This window comes from Thermothelomyces thermophilus, chromosome 2, assembly GCF_000226095.1.
Source record: "Thermothelomyces thermophilus ATCC 42464 chromosome 2, complete sequence".
Lineage (NCBI taxonomy): Eukaryota > Fungi > Ascomycota > Sordariomycetes > Sordariales > Chaetomiaceae > Thermothelomyces > Thermothelomyces thermophilus.
In genome coordinates, this window is record NC_016473.1 from 3,237,861 (window position 1) to 3,259,823 (window position 21,963).

General features: G+C 56.7%; 8 protein-coding genes across 8 annotated transcripts; 3 read left to right on the forward strand and 5 right to left on the reverse strand.

The window, feature by feature from the left end:
* Positions 1-92: 92 nt before the first annotated feature.
* Positions 93-2,073, forward strand: MYCTH_2301663 (uncharacterized protein). Its single transcript, XM_003661766.1, has one exon. It carries the CDS (start codon positions 365-367, stop codon positions 1,841-1,843), a length of 1,479 nt encoding a protein of 492 aa, XP_003661814.1. The 5' UTR covers positions 93-364; the 3' UTR covers positions 1,844-2,073.
* Positions 2,074-2,200: 127 nt separating this feature from the next.
* On the reverse strand, positions 2,201-3,867 carry MYCTH_2057978 (glycosyltransferase family 21 protein; the record flags this gene model as incomplete). Its single annotated transcript, XM_003661767.1, has 2 exons — positions 2,201-3,695; positions 3,758-3,867. 2 exons carry the CDS (start codon positions 3,865-3,867, stop codon positions 2,201-2,203), a joined length of 1,605 nt encoding a protein of 534 aa, XP_003661815.1.
* Positions 3,868-4,347: 480 nt separating this feature from the next.
* On the forward strand, positions 4,348-7,169 carry MYCTH_2301666 (uncharacterized protein). The gene is made up of 2 exons (XM_003661768.1): positions 4,348-4,528; positions 4,955-7,169. Exon 2 carries the CDS (start codon positions 5,004-5,006, stop codon positions 7,071-7,073), a length of 2,070 nt encoding a protein of 689 aa, XP_003661816.1. The 5' UTR covers positions 4,348-4,528; positions 4,955-5,003; the 3' UTR covers positions 7,074-7,169.
* Positions 7,170-7,264: 95 nt separating this feature from the next.
* Positions 7,265-8,380, reverse strand: MYCTH_2059686 (uncharacterized protein; the record flags this gene model as incomplete). The annotated part of the gene is made up of 2 exons (XM_003661769.1): positions 7,265-7,997; positions 8,082-8,380. 2 exons carry the CDS (start codon positions 8,378-8,380, stop codon positions 7,265-7,267), a joined length of 1,032 nt encoding a protein of 343 aa, XP_003661817.1.
* Positions 8,381-8,594: 214 nt separating this feature from the next.
* MYCTH_2301669 (uncharacterized protein) lies at positions 8,595-12,173 on the reverse strand. The gene is made up of 2 exons (XM_003661770.1): positions 11,748-12,173; positions 8,595-11,671 (listed from the first exon to the last, which is right to left on the reverse strand). The coding sequence occupies exons 1-2, from the start codon at positions 11,955-11,957 to the stop codon at positions 8,684-8,686; spliced, it is 3,198 nt and encodes a 1,065-aa protein (XP_003661818.1). The 5' UTR covers positions 11,958-12,173; the 3' UTR covers positions 8,595-8,683.
* A 976-nt stretch (positions 12,174-13,149) lies between these two features.
* Positions 13,150-13,992, reverse strand: MYCTH_2125560 (uncharacterized protein; the record flags this gene model as incomplete). Its single annotated transcript, XM_003661771.1, has 4 exons — positions 13,150-13,339; positions 13,394-13,470; positions 13,565-13,790; positions 13,874-13,992. The coding sequence occupies 4 exons, from the start codon at positions 13,990-13,992 to the stop codon at positions 13,150-13,152; spliced, it is 612 nt and encodes a 203-aa protein (XP_003661819.1).
* A 1,591-nt stretch (positions 13,993-15,583) lies between these two features.
* MYCTH_2301670 (uncharacterized protein) lies at positions 15,584-18,917 on the forward strand. Its single transcript, XM_003661772.1, has 2 exons — positions 15,584-16,076; positions 16,142-18,917. Exon 2 carries the CDS (start codon positions 16,398-16,400, stop codon positions 18,705-18,707), a length of 2,310 nt encoding a protein of 769 aa, XP_003661820.1. The 5' UTR covers positions 15,584-16,076; positions 16,142-16,397; the 3' UTR covers positions 18,708-18,917.
* Positions 18,918-20,651: 1,734 nt separating this feature from the next.
* On the reverse strand, positions 20,652-21,773 carry MYCTH_100566 (uncharacterized protein; the record flags this gene model as incomplete). The annotated part of the gene is made up of 2 exons (XM_003661773.1): positions 20,652-21,492; positions 21,532-21,773. 2 exons carry the CDS (start codon positions 21,771-21,773, stop codon positions 20,652-20,654), a joined length of 1,083 nt encoding a protein of 360 aa, XP_003661821.1.
* Positions 21,774-21,963: the final 190 nt, after the last annotated feature.

Here is a 21,963-nt window from a genome sequence, read left to right on the forward strand (position 1 = left end):
GATGCTCAATGATGACGATCCTTGAAGTCCAGCATGGAAGTGGCAGAAAGAGCTACCCCGCCTTCTGCTGATTTCTACCAACTTTCTACGGACGTACATACATACATACAGTACCTTTGATTAGGCCCAGTCAAAGTTGTTCGAGCTGTGACTGAGTATTATTTCGCTCCCTGCCTCCGATTGGTAGAGAGCAAACTGCCCCATGAGGTCCTGATCTGCTCGAGTCTACAACTTCTTGTGTAATCCATTATAGTTGTTCAGCCGCTGAACACTCCTCCGCACTTTTTGAATCGGGAGGTTATCGTCGGATAATCCCGCAGGATTCCGACCACCATTAGAACAACTTCCACAAGCGGAACGCACAATGTCGGCGACAACGTTCGGCCACAAGGGCATGGAAGCCGTCCAGAACAGGGACTTTGCAGGTGCCATACCACTGTTGGATAAGGCCCTCGAGTCCTCCAGTTCTCCTGCCTGGCTGCTTGCCCGAGCTCAGGCCCACCAGCAACTGAAGAACTACGACGCCGCGCTCGACGATGCCGCGCTCGTATATCACGTCGCAGCGGAGCGCGGCTCGGGAAATTCTCGGAAGCAGATGATCGAAGCGCAATATCGTCGTTCCGTCCTCTACTTCAAGCTCGGCCGTTACGCAGATGCCGACTGCTGCGCCAGGTGGGCCATGCTTCTGGCCGAGGGCCGTCCGGCGCGCGAGGATGACGGCGTCGAGAAGAATGTTGATGAGAATGGCAACTACACCGTGACCTACGAGGCCGCCGTGGCCGATAAGAAAGGCCAACCAGGCCAGGACAACAAGGCAACTTGGATTGCTGGGATTGCGGGCGGAAGCGAAGGGGGTTCGGCGGGCACCCCAAAGACGGGTTTCGAGAATGACTGGAAGAGGGCATATACTTGGAGGAGCCAGGTTCTTGGGGCCATGGAAAAGTTGCCGAATGACCACGCCGGTCGGAAAGTCAGTGTGAAGAAGATCCCGGACAGACCTCAGAAGAAGGCAGAGAAGAAGACGGAACAGAAGCCGGAGCCCGAAGTCGAGTTGGCGGATGATGCCATGGATGTTGATAAGACCGAGCCCGCCGGGCCCGCCCCAGGAAGCGTCCCCGACGAGAAGCTCAAGCTCAGGGTCGATTTCTATCAGTCCAACAACAACGTCACAGTTTCCCTGTTTGTGAAGGATGCCAATAAGGACGAGCTAGACGTCAAGTTCTCCGACAACTATATCCAGATCTCGCCGCTTCCTCGAGCAGCGGCTCCCTACGTGAAGCCCGGAGACCGCAAAGCCACGTCGACGATTATCCTCGGCGGACGAATCGATCCTTCCAAGTCTCGTTATTCCGTTACATCTCGGAAAATCGAGCTGGTCCTCCAGAAGGTGACACCCGGTGTCAAATGGGGTTCCTGGGGTAGGGAGGAGATCGGCCCCGCTTCGGAAGAACTCACTACCAGCGCTGGTCCGGGATCGACGACCGCTTCAGCCAACCAGCCGGAGAGCGCATCTCGCGCCTCAGTCTCTTCACCACCTGCTGCTCAGCCACCGACGACCGCCACTACCTCCGCCGCCCCAGCCTACCCCACGAGCAGCCGTTCAGGCCCTAAGAACTGGGATAAGCTGGGTGAAGCCGAGGCCGAGGACGATGTTGACAAGCAGGACGTCAACTACTTCTTTAAGCAGCTCTACAAGGGCGCGACACCAGAGCAACAGCGGGCTATGATGAAGAGCTTCATCGAGAGCAACGGGACGGCGCTCAGCACCGATTGGAACGATGTCAAGGATCGCAAAGTCGAGACCGTCCCGCCCGAGGGCGTTGAGGCCAAGAAGTGGGAGTGAAGCCGGACTGGTGACCTTTCTTTTTTCTCCCTCTCATCACTTAACGGGGTTTCACGTTTTCGGGGGAAAGCCGCTGGCTGCTGCTGTTTACTGTGTTTAATTGGGCTGGCATGGGGTTCGGGGGTTCTTTAAGGCGTTGTTGGAGAGAGAAATTACGAAGTCTATGCCTCTACCTTTTAGATGGACAATTTCAAAGGTTGCTAAGCCCGAAGTTCATATTTCCCGGAATGCGATAATGGTGGTGAGAAGTCATCCGACTCCGTGATGTGGCACGTTGGGAGATTGTCATGTACGCAGTATGCAAGTCTTTTAAAGAGCTACAATTATGGGTATATTACTAACATCGCAGGGTCTAGCTTAATCTATGCGGTCTTTACTACGAGAGTCGGGACGGCTGGCGTCCCCGGACGGCGCCGAAGACGGGGCCCTTTGGCCCTCAATCTCCACGACGCTCATATCCATGCGGACCCTGAACTGCTTGCCTCTCCAGTTCACAGTCGTGCCCAGCAGCACCGCCCACGTCCAGATGGGCAAGGCGAGCGTCTCCCTTCCCAGCCAAGCCGCCAACCACTCACGAAAGGGTCGCCGCGGGATGCCGCCTCTGCGGGCCGAGCCGAGCGCAAACGAGGGCGTGTTCGCGTCCACCTCGACGCTCTGTAGCCTGTGCAGCATGCTGCTGAACCAGCGATCGAGCGCCATCCACGCCGTGACCGTCGACGCCCAGATCACCGCCATGGCGCCCCACGTCCGGGGCACGCCGAGCCTCTCGTGGACCCACGGGAGCGTGGTCAGCGCGAACGACAGGTGCAGGCTGCAGAGGAACGGCTCGATGCCCGGCTCGACGAGCGTGGCGAGGAGGACGGTCCACTTGCGCACGCGCAGCCAGCGGACGCGGCGCGCCACGTAGGCCGCCACCGACATGCCCGACGTCGGCTGGATGGCGACCTCGCCGAAGACGAGGCCGTGGTTCTTGTAGGTGACGGCGGCGGCGTCCGGAGTGGGCGAGCGCCAGATCAGGTCGCCGATCAGGTGGTCTTCGCAGATGTAGGACGAGAAGAAGTCGAGCCCGCGGCCGCGCCCGGCGTCCGACGCGGAGAGGACCGGGTTGCGGGACGGGTCCGTCATGAAGTCGAGGTGCGACTTGCGGAACATGTTGCTCTTGCCGACGATGCAGGGGGCGACGCAGACGGTGTTGATGGCGCTGTAGAACTTGGCGTGGCTGGTCGACATGAACATCTCCTCGAGGCGACCGCCGTAGTCGAGCAGGCTTCTGGGCGCCCGAGGTAGGCTGGCGTCTTTCGGCAACAGGCTTTGCTGCTCTGCGGTTCTGGGTGTCTCAATGTCGACAACGAGCGGTAGCTGGTGCACGAACTTGTAGGGGGTTGTTCGCGTGCCGTTGGGCCCGAAGCCGCAGAGCTTGTCGACCATCCTTCCGGCAGAGCCGGTCCCAAGCCAGACGTTGCAGTCCACTATCCATATGAGGTCGCCTTTTGCCTCGCGATAGGCACGGCTCATGTTGCGAATCTTGGGGTTCGGACCCAGGTTGTTGACATGCCCATCTGTGCCATGAAGCACGGGGTCGTCCTCCTCGACCAGCACCTTCGCGTCGAACTCCGGAAAGTCTGACACCACTTTACGGAGGAGTGGATATGCCGGATCCTTTGTGGATGCGACACAGAGGTAGATAGTCAGCTTGGACCTCGGGTAGGCGAGCAGAAAGGTCGACGCGAGGCATTCGTAGAGACAAGGCTCGAGGCCCTTGACAGGCCGGATTATCGTGACGTGAGGTGTCTCTCCATCTCCTAGGGAAGGCGACACGGGTTTTGGACGCGGGGAAGAGTGATTACGGTAGCTGAAGCGGACAATGTCAGCAATTGGGAGCCGGCGCGTAGGGGTAGTAGTAGTGGCCCGTACAGCTGGGTGATTCCGATGGTCTGGACGAGGAAGACGGCACAGCTCCAGATCAGGCTGACCAAGGCTGCGCCTTGGACTGCTATGGACATCGGATCATTGCCAGCGGTCATCGCTGTTTGGGCGAGGGAAAGAGGTCGCGGACCGGAAGGATCTGGCACGACGGAAAGTTCGGCGACGTGCGAGAAATAAGAAATACCATTGACCGCAAATCCATGTGGGGCGCTGATGAGAGTCCAAGCAACGCTGCGGCAAGTTCGGAACGCAGATCGTGAATTAAGGTTTTCTATTCCGATGGAACCGAGTTCCCGAAGGGAAGACCCTCGGGAAGGTTACTAGCTTTCATCCATGAGGTGAAGAGGGGTCGAAATGGTGGGTTGGGTTCGCTCTGGGACGTTCTGCTGTTAAAGTTGGAGAAATGCACAGTCACCCGCCGCGCCCTTGACAAGAACTTGGGACGAGCTATGCTTGTGCCGTTTGCCGTTTTCGTTGCCCCACTTAGCCCGCCGTTCTGGGAGCTGGTGGAGGCAGTGCCTCGGTCATCAGGCCAAACAAGCGAGAGATTTCTGCCGCTTCAAAAATCTGCGAAACCTGGACCACCCACTTTTCAAGCTTCTGGCAAGCTTTTGGAGCACAACCAGCAACATCTTCCAAATGTGAGCAGGATCCTTTGGACCACACCTCGGACTTTTCCGCACCTCCAGCTGGCTTTCCCGGTACGCAGGACGGCCGGATTTTACCTTCTATCAGCAAATGGGGGTGTTGCTCTCTTGAGTAAGTAGAGCTCTCCGCATCATGGTCTCTTGATGATATCTTTCGAGTCTCCTGCGGAAGCCTCATTGGCACGCTTTTCTAATGGAAGCGATGCCATCAAGTGAGAAGCACGCATGGCCTCTGCGGTAGTATAAGCACATTGGCCGAAGTGGGATCGAGAGATGCCCCTCGTGTATCTCTCAAGTTTTGACGAAAGGCTTGCCACGCGCCCATGACTCCTCCCCCCTCCCCTCCCCCCCTCCCCACCACCTTAATTGCGATGATGACACCGAATACTGGTACTTAGAGCAATGTACTTCATTGTACGCTCGATGAAAGTCCTTTATTTATAGACTACAACGGTATCTGAGCAACTACTCTCAAAGTCGGCATCTGTTTGTTTGGCTTTGATGCGTGGCGTGAGGCAGCTAACATCGCGCTCCTTAGGTCGACATGAACCGCAATAGCCATGACTGAAACCGTAACAGTCACGACAATGGCTGCCGCCAATGGCACCGTCGCCGCCAAGATCAGCGAAGGGGCCCCGACGGCCAGGAACCAAAGTTCTGGCGTAGCCACTGGGGAGCGTGCGTCACCCACCAGACCGGCACTACACCAGATCTATGCTCTCCCTGCTCCAATTCGGACCTTTCCCCTCCCCACATTTTACCCGAGTAATCCGATCTCGCTGCTGTATTTGGTCTATACCTGGCTGAGCCATGTCTTGCGACCTCCTCCACGCGAGCCGTCGGTTATACACACTGGCGTGTGGGACGCGGAAACGCGCTCGGTGCATGTCAGAGACGATTCGTCGATACGCGCGCTCTGGGAGCAAGGCTTCTACGGAAAGGGGAGCCTCAGTCGAAGTGAGCCAAACTGGCTCAAGCGAGAGCTGGCCCGACGGGGCTCGCCGGAAGGCAAGACCGTCAGCGAGGCACGCACGGAGATGCGGCGAGAGGAGCGCCGTCTGGCCAAGTGGGAGAGAGCGAAAGCCGAATTGGAAGCCATTGAGAGGCAGAGGTTGGCAGAGGCCGCCTCTCAGGCCTCTGATAGCGGATCGAGCAAGTTGGCCGGAGGGCTTAGCAAGCCCGCCGAGGTAGCAGATACATCTGCCAATCCTGCCCACTCTACTATTGTAGAACCGGCAGGCACTGTGGAAGGAACCTCGGCAGAGGCCGCGCCCGCTGAAGCTGCTCGGCCTCCACATGCGGGTGCCCAGCCCGCCAGTCATGCCCGCAATTGGGACTTCAAGCCGCCTGTTGGCCCGGCAGAACTGCTCGCCCTTCCTAACTCTCTTGCAAAACCAAAGTGCCCAGAAGACGGATCAATATCTGATCGACTTCGCAAGCACCCGCTTGACGGAAAGCCGCCAGTTGGCCCGGCTGAACTTGTTATGCTTCCTAATTCTAACGCGGAGCTGATGGGACCGGTGTCACGGCGCATTGGAGGGCTTGCCGTCTCTGAGTCGGAAACCAGTGCTCCAGACCAACGCGTGTTGCAGACAGCTCTAGACCCGAATGGCGATGCAAAGGCTTTTGATAGCCAGCCTTCTACCAACGGGATGGTTGACGGGGTTGTACCTAAGGCGAGTGCCTCGGTTGCCAGTCAAGACGTGGACGAGATGTTCATCAATGGCGCCGCCGAAAATGAGTCTGTCGAAGAACGGAGCTCGCCTCCTTCGACGCTTTCAGATGGGCCCACCTCGGATTCATCAGCTCCAGGCTTGGAAGGCGATGTCTCACAGCCCCAGGAGCGCCGCAAGAGTGTTCGCTTCTCGCCTACGGTTGAGTCTGCTGCGTTCCTGCGCTCTGACCCGCCAAGTCCGGGTCGCTCGGCTGATCTTTCGTCGAAAAGCGTTTCTTCGTCGGCACTACCTAACGGTGGAGTGGCGACTCTTGAGCCGGAGGTACCCTCTCCTATTCCTCCTGCTGCCGCGCCTGGCACGAGTAGCACCGCCGACGTGTCCCGGGATACCTCTACCAGTGTTGTCAACAGAGAACACTTTCAGCTCGCACCCGAGGAAGCCTTCTTCTTGGCCTTTTCCCTCGGCGCCCTCAAAGTGGTGGACCCTGTGACAGGCTCTCCGATTTCCACCGAGCACCTTTTACAACTCTTCCGGGCACACTCTTACTTCCCCCCTCGACTGGCTAGTTCCGACCTCAGACCTGACGACCCGTTCCTGGTGAACTACGCCGTGTACCACCACTTCCGCTCTCTGGGTTGGGTTCCCCGCCACGGCATCAAGTTTGGCGTCGACTGGATCCTCTATCAGCGCGGGCCTGTCTTCGACCATAGCGAGTTTGGCGTCATGGTCATGCCTGCGTATTCGGATCCGGCTTGGGAGGGATATGGCCACGAGGAGCCGAAGCGGTCCTGGTCGTGGTTGATGGGTGTCAACCGGGTCCTCTCGCACGTGCTCAAGAGCCTGGTGCTCGTTTATGTGGACTTGCCCTCGCCCGCCGTGTTTGAGAAGGAGATGCAGCGGGGCGGCATCGCAGCCGCGCTCAAGAAATACACCATTCGGGAGGTTATGGTTCGGCGTTTCTCTATCAACAGAAACCGCTGATGAAAAAAGGAGAAAGCGCGAGCTGCATAGGTGGCGTTGGGGTCGAAATGCTGTATTGTTTTGTGTAAAAGTATATCATGGGGTGTCACGGCGTTGGTAGATCCAAAACGATAGGAATCGGTTTTCGTTCTAGTTCCCTGTCACGTTTCACCCGTTATCTTTGTCCAGTATCTTTGCCCAGAGCGCCATCGCTATCCCTTGCCTCCATTCCCGACCATCCACAGCTCTCTAAACCTGGATCCCTCCCTCTCAACCAGCTCGCCAGGCCGCCCACTCTCCACAATTCTCCCAGCATCCATTATCACCACCCGATCAAACCCCATCACCATTCCCAGCCGATGACTGACCATGACGATAGTGTACGCCGCAAACTCGGCCCTTATCACGCGCTGCATCTCCTCGTCGGTCTCTTGGTCCACGCTCGAGCTGACCTCGTCCAGCAGCAGGACGCCGCCGTCTCTGAGATCGCCACAGTAGTCGCTCCCGAACTCGGCCGCCCTCTCCCGTGCCCGAACCCGCCGCCGCACAATGGCCCGCGCGAGGCTAAACAGCTGCTTCTGCCCCTGCGAGAGTGTGTCAGGCGCCAGCGGCGCGTCGAGGCCCCCGCGTGAGGCGATGAACGGCCAGAGGGAGACGGCCTCCAGCGCGGCGCGGCAGTCTGCCGCCGTGGCGCTGTGGTGGGGGTCGAGGTTCGTCTGGACCGGCGTGCCCGAGGGCAGGAAGACGGGCTCCTGCGGCAGGGCGATAATGCGCCGGCGGAGGTGCGGGCGGGACATGGCGTGGAGGGGGAGGCCGTCTATCGCCATGGGGGCCAGTTTGGGCTGGATCGTTTTTCCCTCTTCTTCGTCCGGTGTGGGGGGTGTCGTCGTTGACGCCAAGGGGTCAACGAGGCGGAGGAGGAGGAGGAGGAGAGAAGACTTGCCGCTGGAGGGTGTCAGCGTCGAGAAATGAAAGGTTCGTGGGTGGGTTTAAGGAGGAGGACAACAAGGCGGGGAAGTGGGAACGAACCTGCCGCTGCGGCCACAGATGGCAACTTTCTCCCCCGGAGCGACGGTCAAGTGCAAGTTGTCCAGCGCGAGGTTTTTGGTTGTGTCCTTATCCTCACTGTCACCGTAGGCTGCTGACACGCCGTTGATCTCGATGGCGCCATGCAACGGCCACTCTGCTGGCGGCACTAGAGTCTCGCCTTCCCAGCTTTCCGGTTTGACGTTCTCACTGAACGCCTTGAGCCGACTGACAGCGCCGATAGACGTCTCCAGATCCGTGTAGAACCTGATGATAAGCGCCAGCTGTTCCCCAAACGACATGAGCGCGACCAAGCTGGCGCCGGTAAGAGCGGTATTAGAGCGTAGCTGTGTCGCGAGTGTCACTACGCAGAGGGCCAGGACGGCTACTACGAGCTGCAGGACAAGAGCCAGCCAGCGCTGGATCATGGCGAGCAGGTATGCTGGTCTTTGAGACGCATCCAGCAGCCGAGAAGTCTGATTGACGCCGTCCTGGACCCAGCCGAAGGCGCGAAATGTGGCAATGCCCTTGATGGTGTCGATGAAGTGGGAGCTGGACGGTTAGCCCCAGCTCTCTCACGGGCAGCGGATAGGCGTTGAAACTTACTAAAGAGGGCTCTTCGCCTCGAGATCCAACAACCGGATCTGGCGAGAGGTGCGAAGATAGAACTTTTGCAAAACATAAAGTATCATGGCCAAGAATGGATAGGTGATAGCCACGTAAGGGGACGATGTGGCAATCACAGCAGCTAAGCCGAGGGTTTCAAAGATTCCAAGAAGCAGATTGAGCAAAGCCTGGGGGAGCTGGCCGTCGACGAGAGTCATGTCCTGGGAGAAGAGATTGACAATGACGCCGGTGTCGGTCGTTGCAAAAAAACGGAGCGGCGCACTGATGACGGTCTTTAGGGCCTCCTGATGCATCTTCGCCCCAGACACCGTGATCATCGAGGTGAAGCATAGATATGCAATCGCGAACAGCGAAGCGAGGGTTCCGACCTGGAAGACGGCATATATCCCGTTATAAAAGGAGTTGGAGTGAGGCGGATTGGTAGCTGCCACGCCCTCGGACCAGAACGTGAGCCAAACCGTGCCAGCGTTCTGCAGACTACCCCAGCCAATGCTAAAGATCAAGAGGCCTATCCGGTGAAGCACGTTGATACGTGCGTAGTAGTGGCGGTACACTGCCCAGTCGCCTGTCATTCTTGCCCGTTCCGCGTCTTCAGAGACAGCGGGCAGCTTTTCAGATACCGGTTTGGGAGGGTCTTGTTTCGGAGAGGAACGTTCGACGAGGGAAGAGCTTCCCGGAAGACGTGATCTGTCGATCTGTTCCACGCCGAGGGCAGAGACATACTTCTCATTTGCCATCAACTCGTGGAAGGAACCCTGCTCGACGATAGTCCCATCTGCACCAAGGGCGACGATATGGTCCGCCAGCGGAAGGTGTCGAACCGAATGGGTGCAGAGAAGCGCCGTGGCACCTCGGCGGCGGAGAAGCCCGGCGGGCGAGAATACGCGGAGGAACACCTCCTCCTCGGTGTCGGCGTCCAGACCGCTTAGGATATCGTCAAAGATGTAGAAATCTGTGTCAAGGTAGAGGGCCCTTGCCATGGACACGCGCTGTTTCTGACCACCGCTAAGTGTGATTCCATTGCTGCCAATGTTGGTGTTGTCGCCCTGTGGGAGAAGGTCCAGATCCGGCCGCAGCATGGTTGCTTCAATGACCTCGTCATAGCGTTCCTGGTTGAAAGGTGAAAACCCAAGAATGTTTTCGCGGATGGTGGCGTTGAATAAGTAAGGATTCTGATCGCAGTACCCAATCTTGCGATAGCTGGATGCCGTCGTCACTCGTCCCTGAAACACTGGGACTTCGCCAAGGAGAGTTTTGCAGAGTGTGGACTTTCCGGACGCGACAGGCCCCACAACGATGGTAAGGCGAGAGGCAGGTACTTCGAGATTGATGTTGCGTAGACCCTTTTTGCCAACTTCCCATCCAAAGCTTCCGCCGGTGATCGTGACTTTTGCTGTCGGCTGCTCGGGTACCGTTTGGCAGGATTTCTCTTCGGCCAAGGGTTTCTCCCTAGCTACGCCTGAGAATGAACGGAAGTCAAAGCGGGGTTCTTGCTCGAGGAACGTCTGGATGCGGTTTAGACAAGCGAAAGCTGCGAGGAGGTTCGGGATCATCTGGAAGAGAACGCCCAGGGGAGCGGCGAGCAACATGATAAAGGACATGGACGTAAAGATGGTGGTAACCTCCAGGGTCCGGGAGGCGAAGGCGAAAGCAATGACGGGTGACAAGAACAGAGGGGTGTATCCAACAGTGGCGGCGAAGACAATCACCCTTCGAAAGCTTGAGCCCGCTTCAAGCTCGTCGATTCTCATCGACTGAATGGCGTCCTGAACCGTCTCAGCGAGTCCCGAGATTTTGAGGTGCTTCATCTGGCCAATGACGGTAGAGGTCAAGCCAACGCGTTTCTGGATCTTCTCCATCCAGCGCTTCTGTCGGGCCCCGGTAAACCGGGCCAGTATGGCGGAGCAGATGACGCAGCCGGAGACAACGATCAGCGGAGCGACGGAGGCGGGGCCGATCTGGCGGGAGAGCAACCAACATGCCAGTGCGACCTCGATCGTGTTGGCCCAGAACTCATGGAGGTTCAGGCATCCGATAATGATGCGCTCAATGTCTGCGCTCATCAATGTCAGGGCAGCAGAATCGTCGGACTCCGTGGACCGCGACTCTGTTGTCTTGCGGTAGATAGTGGTGGCCAAGAGGCCGCGGGCCATGTACATGGCGCGCCCCTGAAAATACCAGTATAAGGCGTTTGAAGCCGCAATTCCAACATAGATGATGGCGGTCGCACCGATTAGCCCATAGCCAATATTCGTGGGTGACTGGCCAGCTGGCTGCTTGAGGTACTCCAGCAGCGTATTGATGAGAAAGGGCTGGCAGAACTGGAATGCGCCGAGAGCGATGCGTGGCCCAACCGGAAGCAACAGGGGTACCGCCAAAGCTCTTGCCGTGGCTCGAGCGAGACCGTGCTTCTTGCCACGAAACCGGGAAATATCAATGTGGTGAGACAGCTTGGTATATAGCGTTTCAGAGGTCATGGCCTTGTCGAGAGGGAACAGATCGTCGATTCGGAGGACCTTGCGGTAGCCGGCGAGGAAGAGTTTGTTGAGCCAAACATAGGCACCGAGACCGTACAAACCAGTGGTCTCTTCCGGACTGTGCTCCTTAACATCCCAGCGGATCCAGCGAGACTTTGAATGTGATTCCAGAATGATGATGAGTGCTTTGAACGCCACGTAGCTGGTGAAGACGCGAGAGTAGGCAAATTCATGTGAGTTTGTCGAAGCTAGCCATAATGTGCGCGCCTGGGCAATGTCGAGGAGGAGGGTAACGAAGAGGTAGGCGCTCAGGAGGATGGATGGCCTAGGCGAGCGGGAGTGCTCCAAGTACGACAGCGGGAGCGTGCAAACCACGGACAGTAGAGTCAGCGCATCCGCAGGGATGAAAAAGGCGCCAAATCTGCGAGCCTGTGTGCTGCTCCAAACGAGAAGGGCTAGTTGGAGGACGCCGAAGACGCAGATGGCGGCCTGCACGATGTTAGTGATCAGTTCATTCATCGGCATTTGGAGATCCGAAGCCAGCCGCCGGCCGATTCAAACTCACAAGCTTTGCCGTCCGTAAAAGCGCCCCGCCCACTGTCGCTGGTTTTCGGGCGAGATAGACAATGCGAGCCAGAGAAAATGCGACGAATACGGGCGGGGGGATAATGGAGAAGAAGATCTTCTCGAACTTGATGGTGAAGTCGAAGTCGCCCCGACAGCCGCGAACAGCAGGGCCGAACGAGGCGTCGTCGGGGCATCCAGAGAAGTCCATTGCCGTTTGTGCAGCTTGTGCACGCACGATTCGCTAATTAGGGTATGGTTTCTTTGGGCAGAGGACTTTGAAGCTCAGTGGTGGATGGGCATGGGGTTTTATGCCATTCGCGATGTTTGCGTAATTACTTGTGCTCGGAGGCCGGCTGAAGAGGGATCCTGCTGTTGGTTCGTTGCGATTTGGGGATGTGGGTGTGCATGACGGGATACCAGGGAAGGAAGCTAGGAATCATATCTAGAAAGCAGCTAGTGTAAGCAGCGTTCAGTGAAAGAAACGCAGAACCTATTCGGCCAGTCACTAGTTTTGTCGGCGTCAGCAGCAGACATGCTTCGTGGCTGCCGTGGGTGAGCCGCGTGGTCATCAGGTTTGCCGTGAGAGTCAATGGCCCAAAGAAGTCTACTGCGCGTGAGGCACAAGGTTCAGAGCCCGCCGAAAGCCAACGGAAGCAGGGATATGAGCCCCCAACCGCGCCCGGTTCCGAGAGTTCGTGCTTGAAGAGGAAGGTGAAACCACGAAGACAGGTACTAAACAATCTTGGCATTGAAGGAATGCAACAGCAACCAATGAGGCTGACGACTGTCGACGTAAGCTCCGGTGCGCGGTAGAGCTAAAACCACTAAAAGAGTCGATGCAGGACTTCTCCAGTTGTTTCTTGTCATTGCTAACTGCGTATGCTGTGATAGTAACGCCGGGGCAAAAGAGAGAAAACGACTTGAGAGGCTATTGCGGAACAAAACCCCACTTACTCGCAAGATGAGGAACACGAAACTTTCCTCAACTATCCGTATAATGTCGAGATCTCTTCACTGGGTACCTCATCGGTACTCTTTCAGTTTGCCTTGACCAGGTCCCACTCGGAATCGATCGAGTATGCACATAGGATGCGTCTTGCACTGCGAAACTTTGTTTCCAAAGGGACTTGCACCTAGGTTTGAACACCGCCCAGAAAAGGAAACGGGCCGGGACCGAGCCCAATCTACCGTAATTAATAATTACACATCCTTACACGCTTTTCACCTGAAGCAAGCATGAAGGATATTAAGATGTTTCTAGGTGGTTGCCTTTCAAGCAGAGACCAGGTCCTTTTTCCACAAGACACTCACGATTTTTGTGTCTTTTTTCTATCCCCCGAGTTCTTGCAATCGTTCCTTGCAACTAATAATCATTCGCCCAGAGTCAGCTGCTTAGTCGTTCACCTCAAGCCCATCCCTAGCTCAACAGCAACTTGGATCTTTTGCCTGCTCGTCTCAACAACATCCCGGTCGAACTCGACCCTCCGGTTCTCGAATGCGACAATGATGGAAGAGTCGCCAACTTGGAAGATGCCGAGTTCCTCGCCCCTCTTGACCTCGGCTCCCGAGTTGCAAAGGCAGCCATGAATCCTAGTAGTCCAGTAATTAACTCTTCCAGTTCACGTTTCGGCGGCCACCAGCTACTCTTCAGACCCGACGTCTGTCGCCCCAATCACCATAAACAGCACCTCCTCAAACGCCTCGGTCTCGATGATGACAAACTGCCTTCTGTTCGAGTCAAAATATCCACCTTACTGCTCCGTGCGATCGCGTCGACCTGATAGTGATCCCACAGCATGCTGTGGAACACCTTACTCTGCCCGTCACTGGGTGGTGATTGCGGTAAGAGTCCTGTGGCGAGAGGCGGAGGCTGGCGACGGAGGCATTGTCGAACCGGAGGCTAATGTGGGTGTCCACGACGAGGTCGGAGATACTGAAAATGCGACCCTTGATCCACAGCTTGGACGTCTCAGCGACCGACTCGTATATATGCGACGACACGCGACTCGGCGACAACCACAGCGCCAGAGGTATGTTCCAGCTCGCGGATGGGCCAGGAGCCTAGCCAATGCTTTCGAGTGAAGAAGTCCCTAAAGCTTGAAGTATTGGGTGTAGTCGGGCGACTCAAAGTCGTCCATATCATTGTGGTATGCGTCGATGAACTGTTTGATGTCTTTCCCCAACTCTACCGACCCTTCTTTCTTGCCCGAGTCCAGCGGGGACTCGGGCATGGAGAGGCGCATGGCATGGTCTGTGTCGATTTATTCGGTAAAGGGATTGCACAGGAGGAGGAGCTTCAACTTTTTGAAACCGTCTGTTTACCTCTTGCTGAGTGCAAAAGTGTGAGGCGAAGCTGATGAGCGAAACGTACCTTGCGGACGAACGGCATCTATTATCCCCCTTGAGCGCCCCAGAAATCCACCTTTAGTTCGGCGTCCACTCAAACATTCGGAAGCAAGTCAATCAACGTACTGGAAGAACCAAAGACAACAGAGAGTCGAGGATCCTACGCACAATGGCCTGTAATAACGTGACACCGTCTTCCAAGCCGTGCCACAGTGGCGGATAGTAGTCTTCTATAGTTCAAGATGTCATAAAACTTGTGCTAGTCGTGTCTTTAATTCACCAGTCGAGCCCAAAAATACAAGGAACTCAAGCGCGAACTCGGGCTCTGGAAATCTGGATTGCATCGTTGAGAGAATGTTATTCGGTTTTGAAGAGTAATGTCACCATGGCTGAGGGAATACCAGTATTGTTGAATATTTTAACACGATGACGATGAAAGGCACTCGCAAGGTCGGCCGGTTTCAGTTGCAAATAATTATACAAGTGCAGAGTATTCTGTAGATTAGGCGTTGTTGCCAACGTCTTGTATAGATTAATAATTCGTAATTCATACAGCAACTTGACATCCTAAGCGTAGCATAAGGTTAGGGTCGAGCTTGCAGACTATTGTTGGCTGAACGTCGGCGACTTCAAGTGGTGTAGTTAATATGTATTCAGTCCGGATTACCGACTAATTATTCCGTGGCTAGTTGGATGCGTTGTGAGTTGGGTCATCGCGAGTTTGTCCGGTTCGCTGAAGTTTGAACTGTCAGTTGTTGCGGCTGCGGTTGACTCTTGCTTCTGCTTGTGCAACCGTGTGATTCATGTACAACGGCAGAGGTAGCTCCGCGGAATTTCGAGCTTGCCTTGGGTTGGGTGAAAGAAAGTGACAGGCAGCGGGAGGAATCGACCCGCCCCGCAGATATTGATGTCTTCGATCCACGTTCTGGCCAATACCTCCCATGGCGCGACCCCTGCTTGGACCCTGAGAGTCTGGCAACCCCCACGCGGGACAGCGGCTCCTGCCAGAAGTAAGCGCTCTCCTCCCTGGTGACATGTGGATGAAGTGCTCAGTTCATGGTACTAGTGTAATCCGTATACTGCAAGTAGTGTATACAGTAAGTAGTGTACTCGTACCCTCTGCGAGGGCTCTGTATAGTGCACGGGTTGTTACCCCTCGCCAGACCTAATCGGCTAACAAAGGGTGAGATCTGGGGTTCGGAGCGAGGGGTTGAGCTCTCTTTCCAATGCACCCCTCTTGGACGGAATGAAGCCTTCTTAGTTAGCCTTCAATCTCGCCATCCACCGACTGCCATTGTACTATCAGCGACCACCCAAGACCGTGCACCTTCTGCAGCGTCCTTCGAGCTTTGGCACCCGCGACAGGGGTTTCTTTCTATCCGTAAGATTTTGCCTGTTTCGACGAGACAGCCGCGCTTTCCCATGTCCACGCGCGGAAGGGGGGCCTGTTGAGCACAGTGGGGTGTGGAGACGAGCGTGGGGGGATCCTGTTGCTTGGCCACCATCGCGCATTCTGGGGAAGTTGACCTCTTTCTGAGCTCTTTGCTTCATGCGGAATTATTGAACCCTCGACACCTCACGTTGCCCAATTTGCTTGGATCCGCCTAGCAAGAACTTTTCTCCCAATGTCCTTTGACCGCCGCAGACAGGCGCGCATCGCGGCCTAAATAGGTGATCTCTCGCTCCTTCCCGCCCACACGGGACGTACAAGTCCGAGAGACATCCGCATTCCCCGAGGCAGGCGCGGCAAGTTCTCACACACGCGCACTCACGCACATACACACACGCACGCACACCACGCCCAGAATTTCAAGAATCATGGAGTCTCAGCAGACGGCGCAGGCCCCAACCCGACCTGCCGGATCGGGCACATACAAGCGCGCAAGCAGGAAGGGAGCCCCGCGCCGCTTTGCCTGCGACTATCCAGGTTGCGACAAGCTTTATTCGAGGGCCGAACACCTCCAGCGACATCAGTTGAACCGTATGGTCTGCCTTTTTGTCAATGCATTGAGGATTACCCACCCGCAACTGACCCCACTCATATAGATGCGCCCAAGGAGATCTACCGTTGCGACATTGCCGGGGTACGCGCTCTCTTTCCTCCTGTTTCAACTCCGGATGAGTTGCTCAGATGCCATGGCTGCCCCGCTCTGTCACCATCTTCCGTTCTCAACATTCATCCCACCCACGAGGCGTAGGACTCGCTGACGCCGGGGAGCAGTGTGAACAAAAGTTTGTGAGAGCAGACTTGCTAGCGCGGCATAGGAAACGGCATTCCGCCTCCTACGTACCTAGAAACCGCATGCCCAGCTTCAGTGCGACCGCCGATTCTTTGCCGCCGGCTACCGTCTTGTCGCCAACCCCCGTCACCGAAGCCCGCCCAGTCCTTTCTCGTGCTCCGCATGACGCCGCCATCTTGCTTGGCCCGGATACCAGCTCACAGCCATCTCCGTCCCTGCCGAACCCTGATCCGCGAAAGATGCACCAACACTCCAGCTGGCAGGCCCAGCTTCCCGATGTTGGGGCCTGCAACATTATCCGACCCAAGCCCGGTTATTATCCCCAGCAGCAGCAGAGGATCCCGGAGCAGTCGGCTTCCATGCCTTACCATAACTCCGAGTTCCAGTCCGACGACATGTCCCGTGAGAACTTCGCCGTGTGGTTGTTCAACCCACACGCGCCATACGGCGAGTTCAACGTTTCTCATGTTCCCTTTATCGACGGCGGTTTAGAGTCAACGCTTAACAACAACATCCATTACGATTATGAATCGTTGACAAGCGGACGGTCTCAGCTCGAGACTCCTACCCGCCTTGCCGAAACCGACGAGCTCCTCTCCGAGTTTCGCCGGCAGGAGATACTTCGCTGGTTCCAGGTGTTTCGCCAGAAACAACCCAAAGCCGAGCCCCTCGTTGCGAACCTCGTGCATGACAGCAACGGGGATATCCCGGCCCTAGGCCTGGAGATGATGCGTGACTGCCTGCAGGAATACTGGGACCGCGTATCCCCTCGCCTCCCTATCGTGCACAAGCCGACTTTCTCGTGCAACCGATGCTCCATATTCCTGCTCATGGTCATGGTCTCCTTGGGCGCCGTCTCGCTGCGAACCAGGGACTCGACAGGGAACTTGGCTGACTATGGAGGCTTCGCGGACATGATCATACTCGGAGTTAGGTCCGAAATCCTGACTGCTGAGGAAGCACAACCTCCGGTCTCCTTGTGGGTTTCCCAAGCATTACTGCTGCTGGAGTTTTACGAAAAAATGTACTCGTCTCGAAGACTCCATGAAAGAGCCCATATCTACCATACCGTTGCGCTCACGCTCCTCCGCCGTGGAAGTCCCCTCATTGGCCGTTCCGGGAGCGAGTCACCCCCCGAGCCGCCGTCGGCCGATCAGCCGCAGGGTGGTGCTCTGGATTCTCACACCTGGTGGTGTCGATGGGCTGAGACCGAAGCGATGCACCGGGTTGTTTTTGCTGCGTTTATGATGGACATCATCCATGCCGCCATGTTCGGACACACAGCAGACATGGCGCCACACGAGATTCGACTTCCGCTACCTTGCGACGACAATATGTGGACAGCTTCGAATCCAGACACGGTGCGGCAGCTCGATCAAAACTTGCGCATGTATGGAATCAAGCCAATATCATTTCTTGATGGCCTGAAGCGTGCTCTGCATGGTAAGGAGGTCAAGACCCATTCATTTGGCCGCATGATCATCATGTCTGGCCTTCTCGGTGTCGGCTGGCATCTCAGCCACAGGGAGACGCATCTTAAGTGGCTAGACCTGAGCGCGCCGTCTGCTGAAACCCACGAGACTTGGAAGAAGATCCTCTTGAAAGCATTTGACGATTGGAAGCACAGCTTCGACGCTGCTCAGGGAGCAACGGGAAACCCTAATCTTACCGATGCCCAGGGTGCGAATGGCCCCGTTCACAGTGCAGCTGTCCTTTACCACCTCGCTCACATCAGCTTGCACGTTGATATCGTCGACTGTCAGGTTTATGCCGGCGCAAAGCGGTTACTGGGGAGGAAGGTTTCGGTGAGAGATTACACCAATGTCGTCGCTCGCATGAGAGTCTGGACCTCTCTGCCGTCGACCAGCCACGCCGTCCTGCACGCTTTTCGGCTTCTTCACCGAGTACTGGTTGACCCACGACGCGGTGCGAGCGCGGGCGACCGCGATCGGTCGGATATTGGACCGGGAGCCGTCATCCTTCCATCTCCTGAGGTTCACATTTATTCCTGCCGCAACGACCCGGACCCGCACCGCCCCTGGGTTATGTACTACGCAGCTTTGAGCATCTGGTCCTTTGTGAGGGCTGTCAGTCGCCAGGACTCGCTTCACGAGCCCAGCGGCCAATCGGGGACCCCATTCCGGCCTGGCAAACCTTTACCTGTCGATCATCAACGTCTGGCTGCCTATCTGTCCGAGATTGCCAGTCTCTCAGAGCTCACAGAAAATGCAGTAGCAAGCCTGGGAAATGGCCTTCCGGACCTGCTTGATGCTTTAAGATTGGTGTTTGCTGAGGCGCATTCCGAGCTACTGCAGGAAGCGCAAGTGCGGCTGAGGATGTGCAAAGAGATGCTCATCAACTCCGCTGGATGATCAACCGTTGCTTGCCCAGGAACCTCGATGGATGACCAGGCAGTGTAGCTTTGTTGGTCGGCTGCGGTATCGACCTTTTAAGCCTAATGGCGCTGCGAACCCAGTAATCAAGCAGGCCGATGTGCCCCTCACGAGTAGTCGCTGTGCTACCCCGCTGAGGCAACAAGTGAGCTAGCCCGCCCTCTGCACCCTGAATATCATGGAGTAAGTAAGGCGTTGGGAAGGTTTCACTGTCATCTGTCAAAGTTTCTGAAGGAGTTCGATCAAGCTAATTCAGCAGGATCTCGACCACAGCAGTCATGGCCAGGCCTGCGGCGGACATATGCCAACTGCTCGTACAACTCACCAATATCAGAGTTTGAGTAACATTCCCAGAGCCTGCGGAAGTTCTTTTCGACGCGCCGCGACTATCCAGATTCGTCTGGCCATATCCGGCATACGCGTTCTGCATTTTGCCCACATGGTTCATGTAGATGTAGCCGTACGTGGGCTTCGCGCTGCGCGACGCCGCAAGCACGTTGAGCCTTGCTACTAACTCTCTGAGACCGATGGAGTCATCGAGCACCGCACTTGCCCTGCTCACAGTCAGTTGTACGCGATCATGATTTTCCCATCTTCCTGCTTCAGGTCTAGTGCGCTACTGCCATTCAACCTCAACCCATTCAAAATGTTGGATGGTATAGACTGGTATATGATGTAGGGCGTCACACACTGAGATCTTCAGCGGCTGCCGGTTCGGGGAGACGCAACAAAAGTTTCTCCTCCGTTGGGACGATGTTATCGGTCATGTCCCACCATGTGTGCCACACCCTTCCAGGTCTGTTCAGTGTCGCGCGATAGAATGGAGATATTGAACGTCCTGGTGTTGACGCTAAGTTGCGTGTTGTGAACAGCGGCAAATACAGCCGGCGAGGACCGACCCAACATCCGAGTGTGTGTCGTGGTACCGGCCACCGAGCGTCACATAATTACCCGCCTAGCTTGGCCAGATACCACCATCGCACAAGGGCCAGTACAGATCGGCATCCACCCTCGGCGAGGCATTCACTACCTCGCTGGACGCCAACATAATCTCAGCCGCGTGACACGGAAAGTTCGAGATGTACCGCCGCCGAGCGCAAAGTCACTGACGCTAACGGCCGGACCCAACAGCTCGGAAGAATCAGAGACCTTGATCTACGATTCTCCACGCTCACAGATATGTTCTGCCGCTCGGCGGAAACGCTGGTGGTGAGGGGCGACTTCCTGGACGTGGCGAAGCAGGTCGAATGGTCTTCCATCTGGTAGGCGGGACCAGTGATTAGGCATAGTGGACTCCGTACGCTGCGTGTGTACGGAATACTTGCTCACCAAAGTCGCCAGGGCTAAGGCGAAGGCTTTTGTTTTGTCCCGGTACGCTCTGCCAATCTGTTAGTTCGCTAGTAAATGAGTAGGAATCCGGATGAGTGGATTTTGCGGTTCTTGAGCAATTCTCCAGCGCGAGGAAGGTAGACATGATGGTACGATATTGGATGCTTCCGGGGTGGTTGAATGATAGGTAGTTAGGCAACCGACCAGCTTAAAGGGAAATTAATATGTTTTTATATCATACATATCATGCTAAGGCAAAAATTGGCCGTAGGAGCGTGAAGTCCAACCGCATTTTTATTCCAATGGACCATAATTATCAACGAGATTCCTGGCGCACATAATATTCGGTGGTAGATGTAGTACGCCGCTGAAGGATGAATCAATTAGGGGGCTGGTGGAGTACTGGCTCTTACACTAATTAATGTTGAGAGTTTGAAAAGCATGGATGCACATACCCGCGTTGTTCGTGTGTACCAATCTATTCTGTATTACAACCGCGTAAAAGAAGGCCTACCTTGGCAGAAGACATAATATGTCACTCTCTAGATGATGAGCTTAATTAGTTATGATTGCTTCTGTTCCATCCTATGCCACTTACCAGCGCAAAGCCGAACTGTAGTACCCCTGATCTCCCAGCCCGCCTCGGTTGTTCAGAATGGCCTCGTACACGGCAAGGTGGTTCCTGATGTCGCTCCCGTCGATGTTCTGGTAGTTCCGCAGGGCCTCGCGGCCGACCTCGCCGCGCTGGTAGCGGAAGAGCAGGCGCAGCCAGGCGCGGGCGCGGAGGCTGTCGGGCTGGTAGAGCAGCAGCATGACGGCGTCGAGCCAGACGCGGCCGTGGTCGGCCTGGCGGATGCGGGGACGCGAGGCGCGGCTGAGCACGCGCTTCCACTCGCCGTCGTCGCGGCTGCAGCCGTGCGTGATGCGGGCATACTGGAACCACTCGGGCCAGAAGCCGGCCATCTCCCAGTCGATCAGGCCCGTAACCTGGGCCCGGTCCGGGTCGACCACGACGTTGCCCACGTACAGGTCCCCGTGCGTCAGGACCAGCTGCCCCTCGCACCGCGGCATCGTGCGCCGGCACGCCCGCACCACGACCTCGCCCAGGCCCCGGCGCCGCAGCGCGGGCGCAAAGGTCCCGTCGAACACGTCGTCGTCGGTCGCCCACCGCCCGGCCAGCCGCTCGTGCGGCTCTTCGGGCCGCGGGTTGAAGCAGTTGTTGGGCAGCCGAGCCCCGGTCACGGTCTCCATCCGCCGGCCCCGGAACCGCGCCAGCTCCTCCATGTAGCCGGCCACCTGCTCCGCGATCGCCTCCGCGTCCGCCCGGCTCAGCCGGCCCCAGCAGTCCCTGAGCGTCTGGCCCGGGATGCGCTCCTCCAGAAGGTAGTAGTGGTGGTGGTGGGAGCGACGTTGGCGGGAGGGGCCGCCCGGCCCCCTGAACAACGCTAACGGCGGCGGCGACGGCGACACCCACTCGCCGTAGAGCCTGGGCAGCGGAATCGGAGTGTACTTCCAGATGAACCGGTGCGTGGCCGCCTCGGAGTCGTCGACAAAGTCGGCGCGCTTGAGGATGTACCTGCGCCCGACCTTCCAGACGACCCGGTCGGCGTGCTGGTAGATGACCTCGGCCCGGTCGAACGAGAAGCCCGCGGGCGGGCTGGTCGGGATACCGCCGTTCCTGCTCCTGCTTCCTCTGCTGTAGATTGGCATGGTCATGTCAAGGAGGCACCCGGTAAGTAATTAGTGAATAGAGGTAATACTACCTAGGTACCTGTTATGTTAGAGGTCGCAGTTGGTGCCGACAGCTTCGCTGAGTCCGGTTTGCGGGTTGAGCGAGGTATTCAGATTAGAGTTCAAGACGAACGGATTATATATGTACATGAACCGCCAGAGACTCTGATCAAAG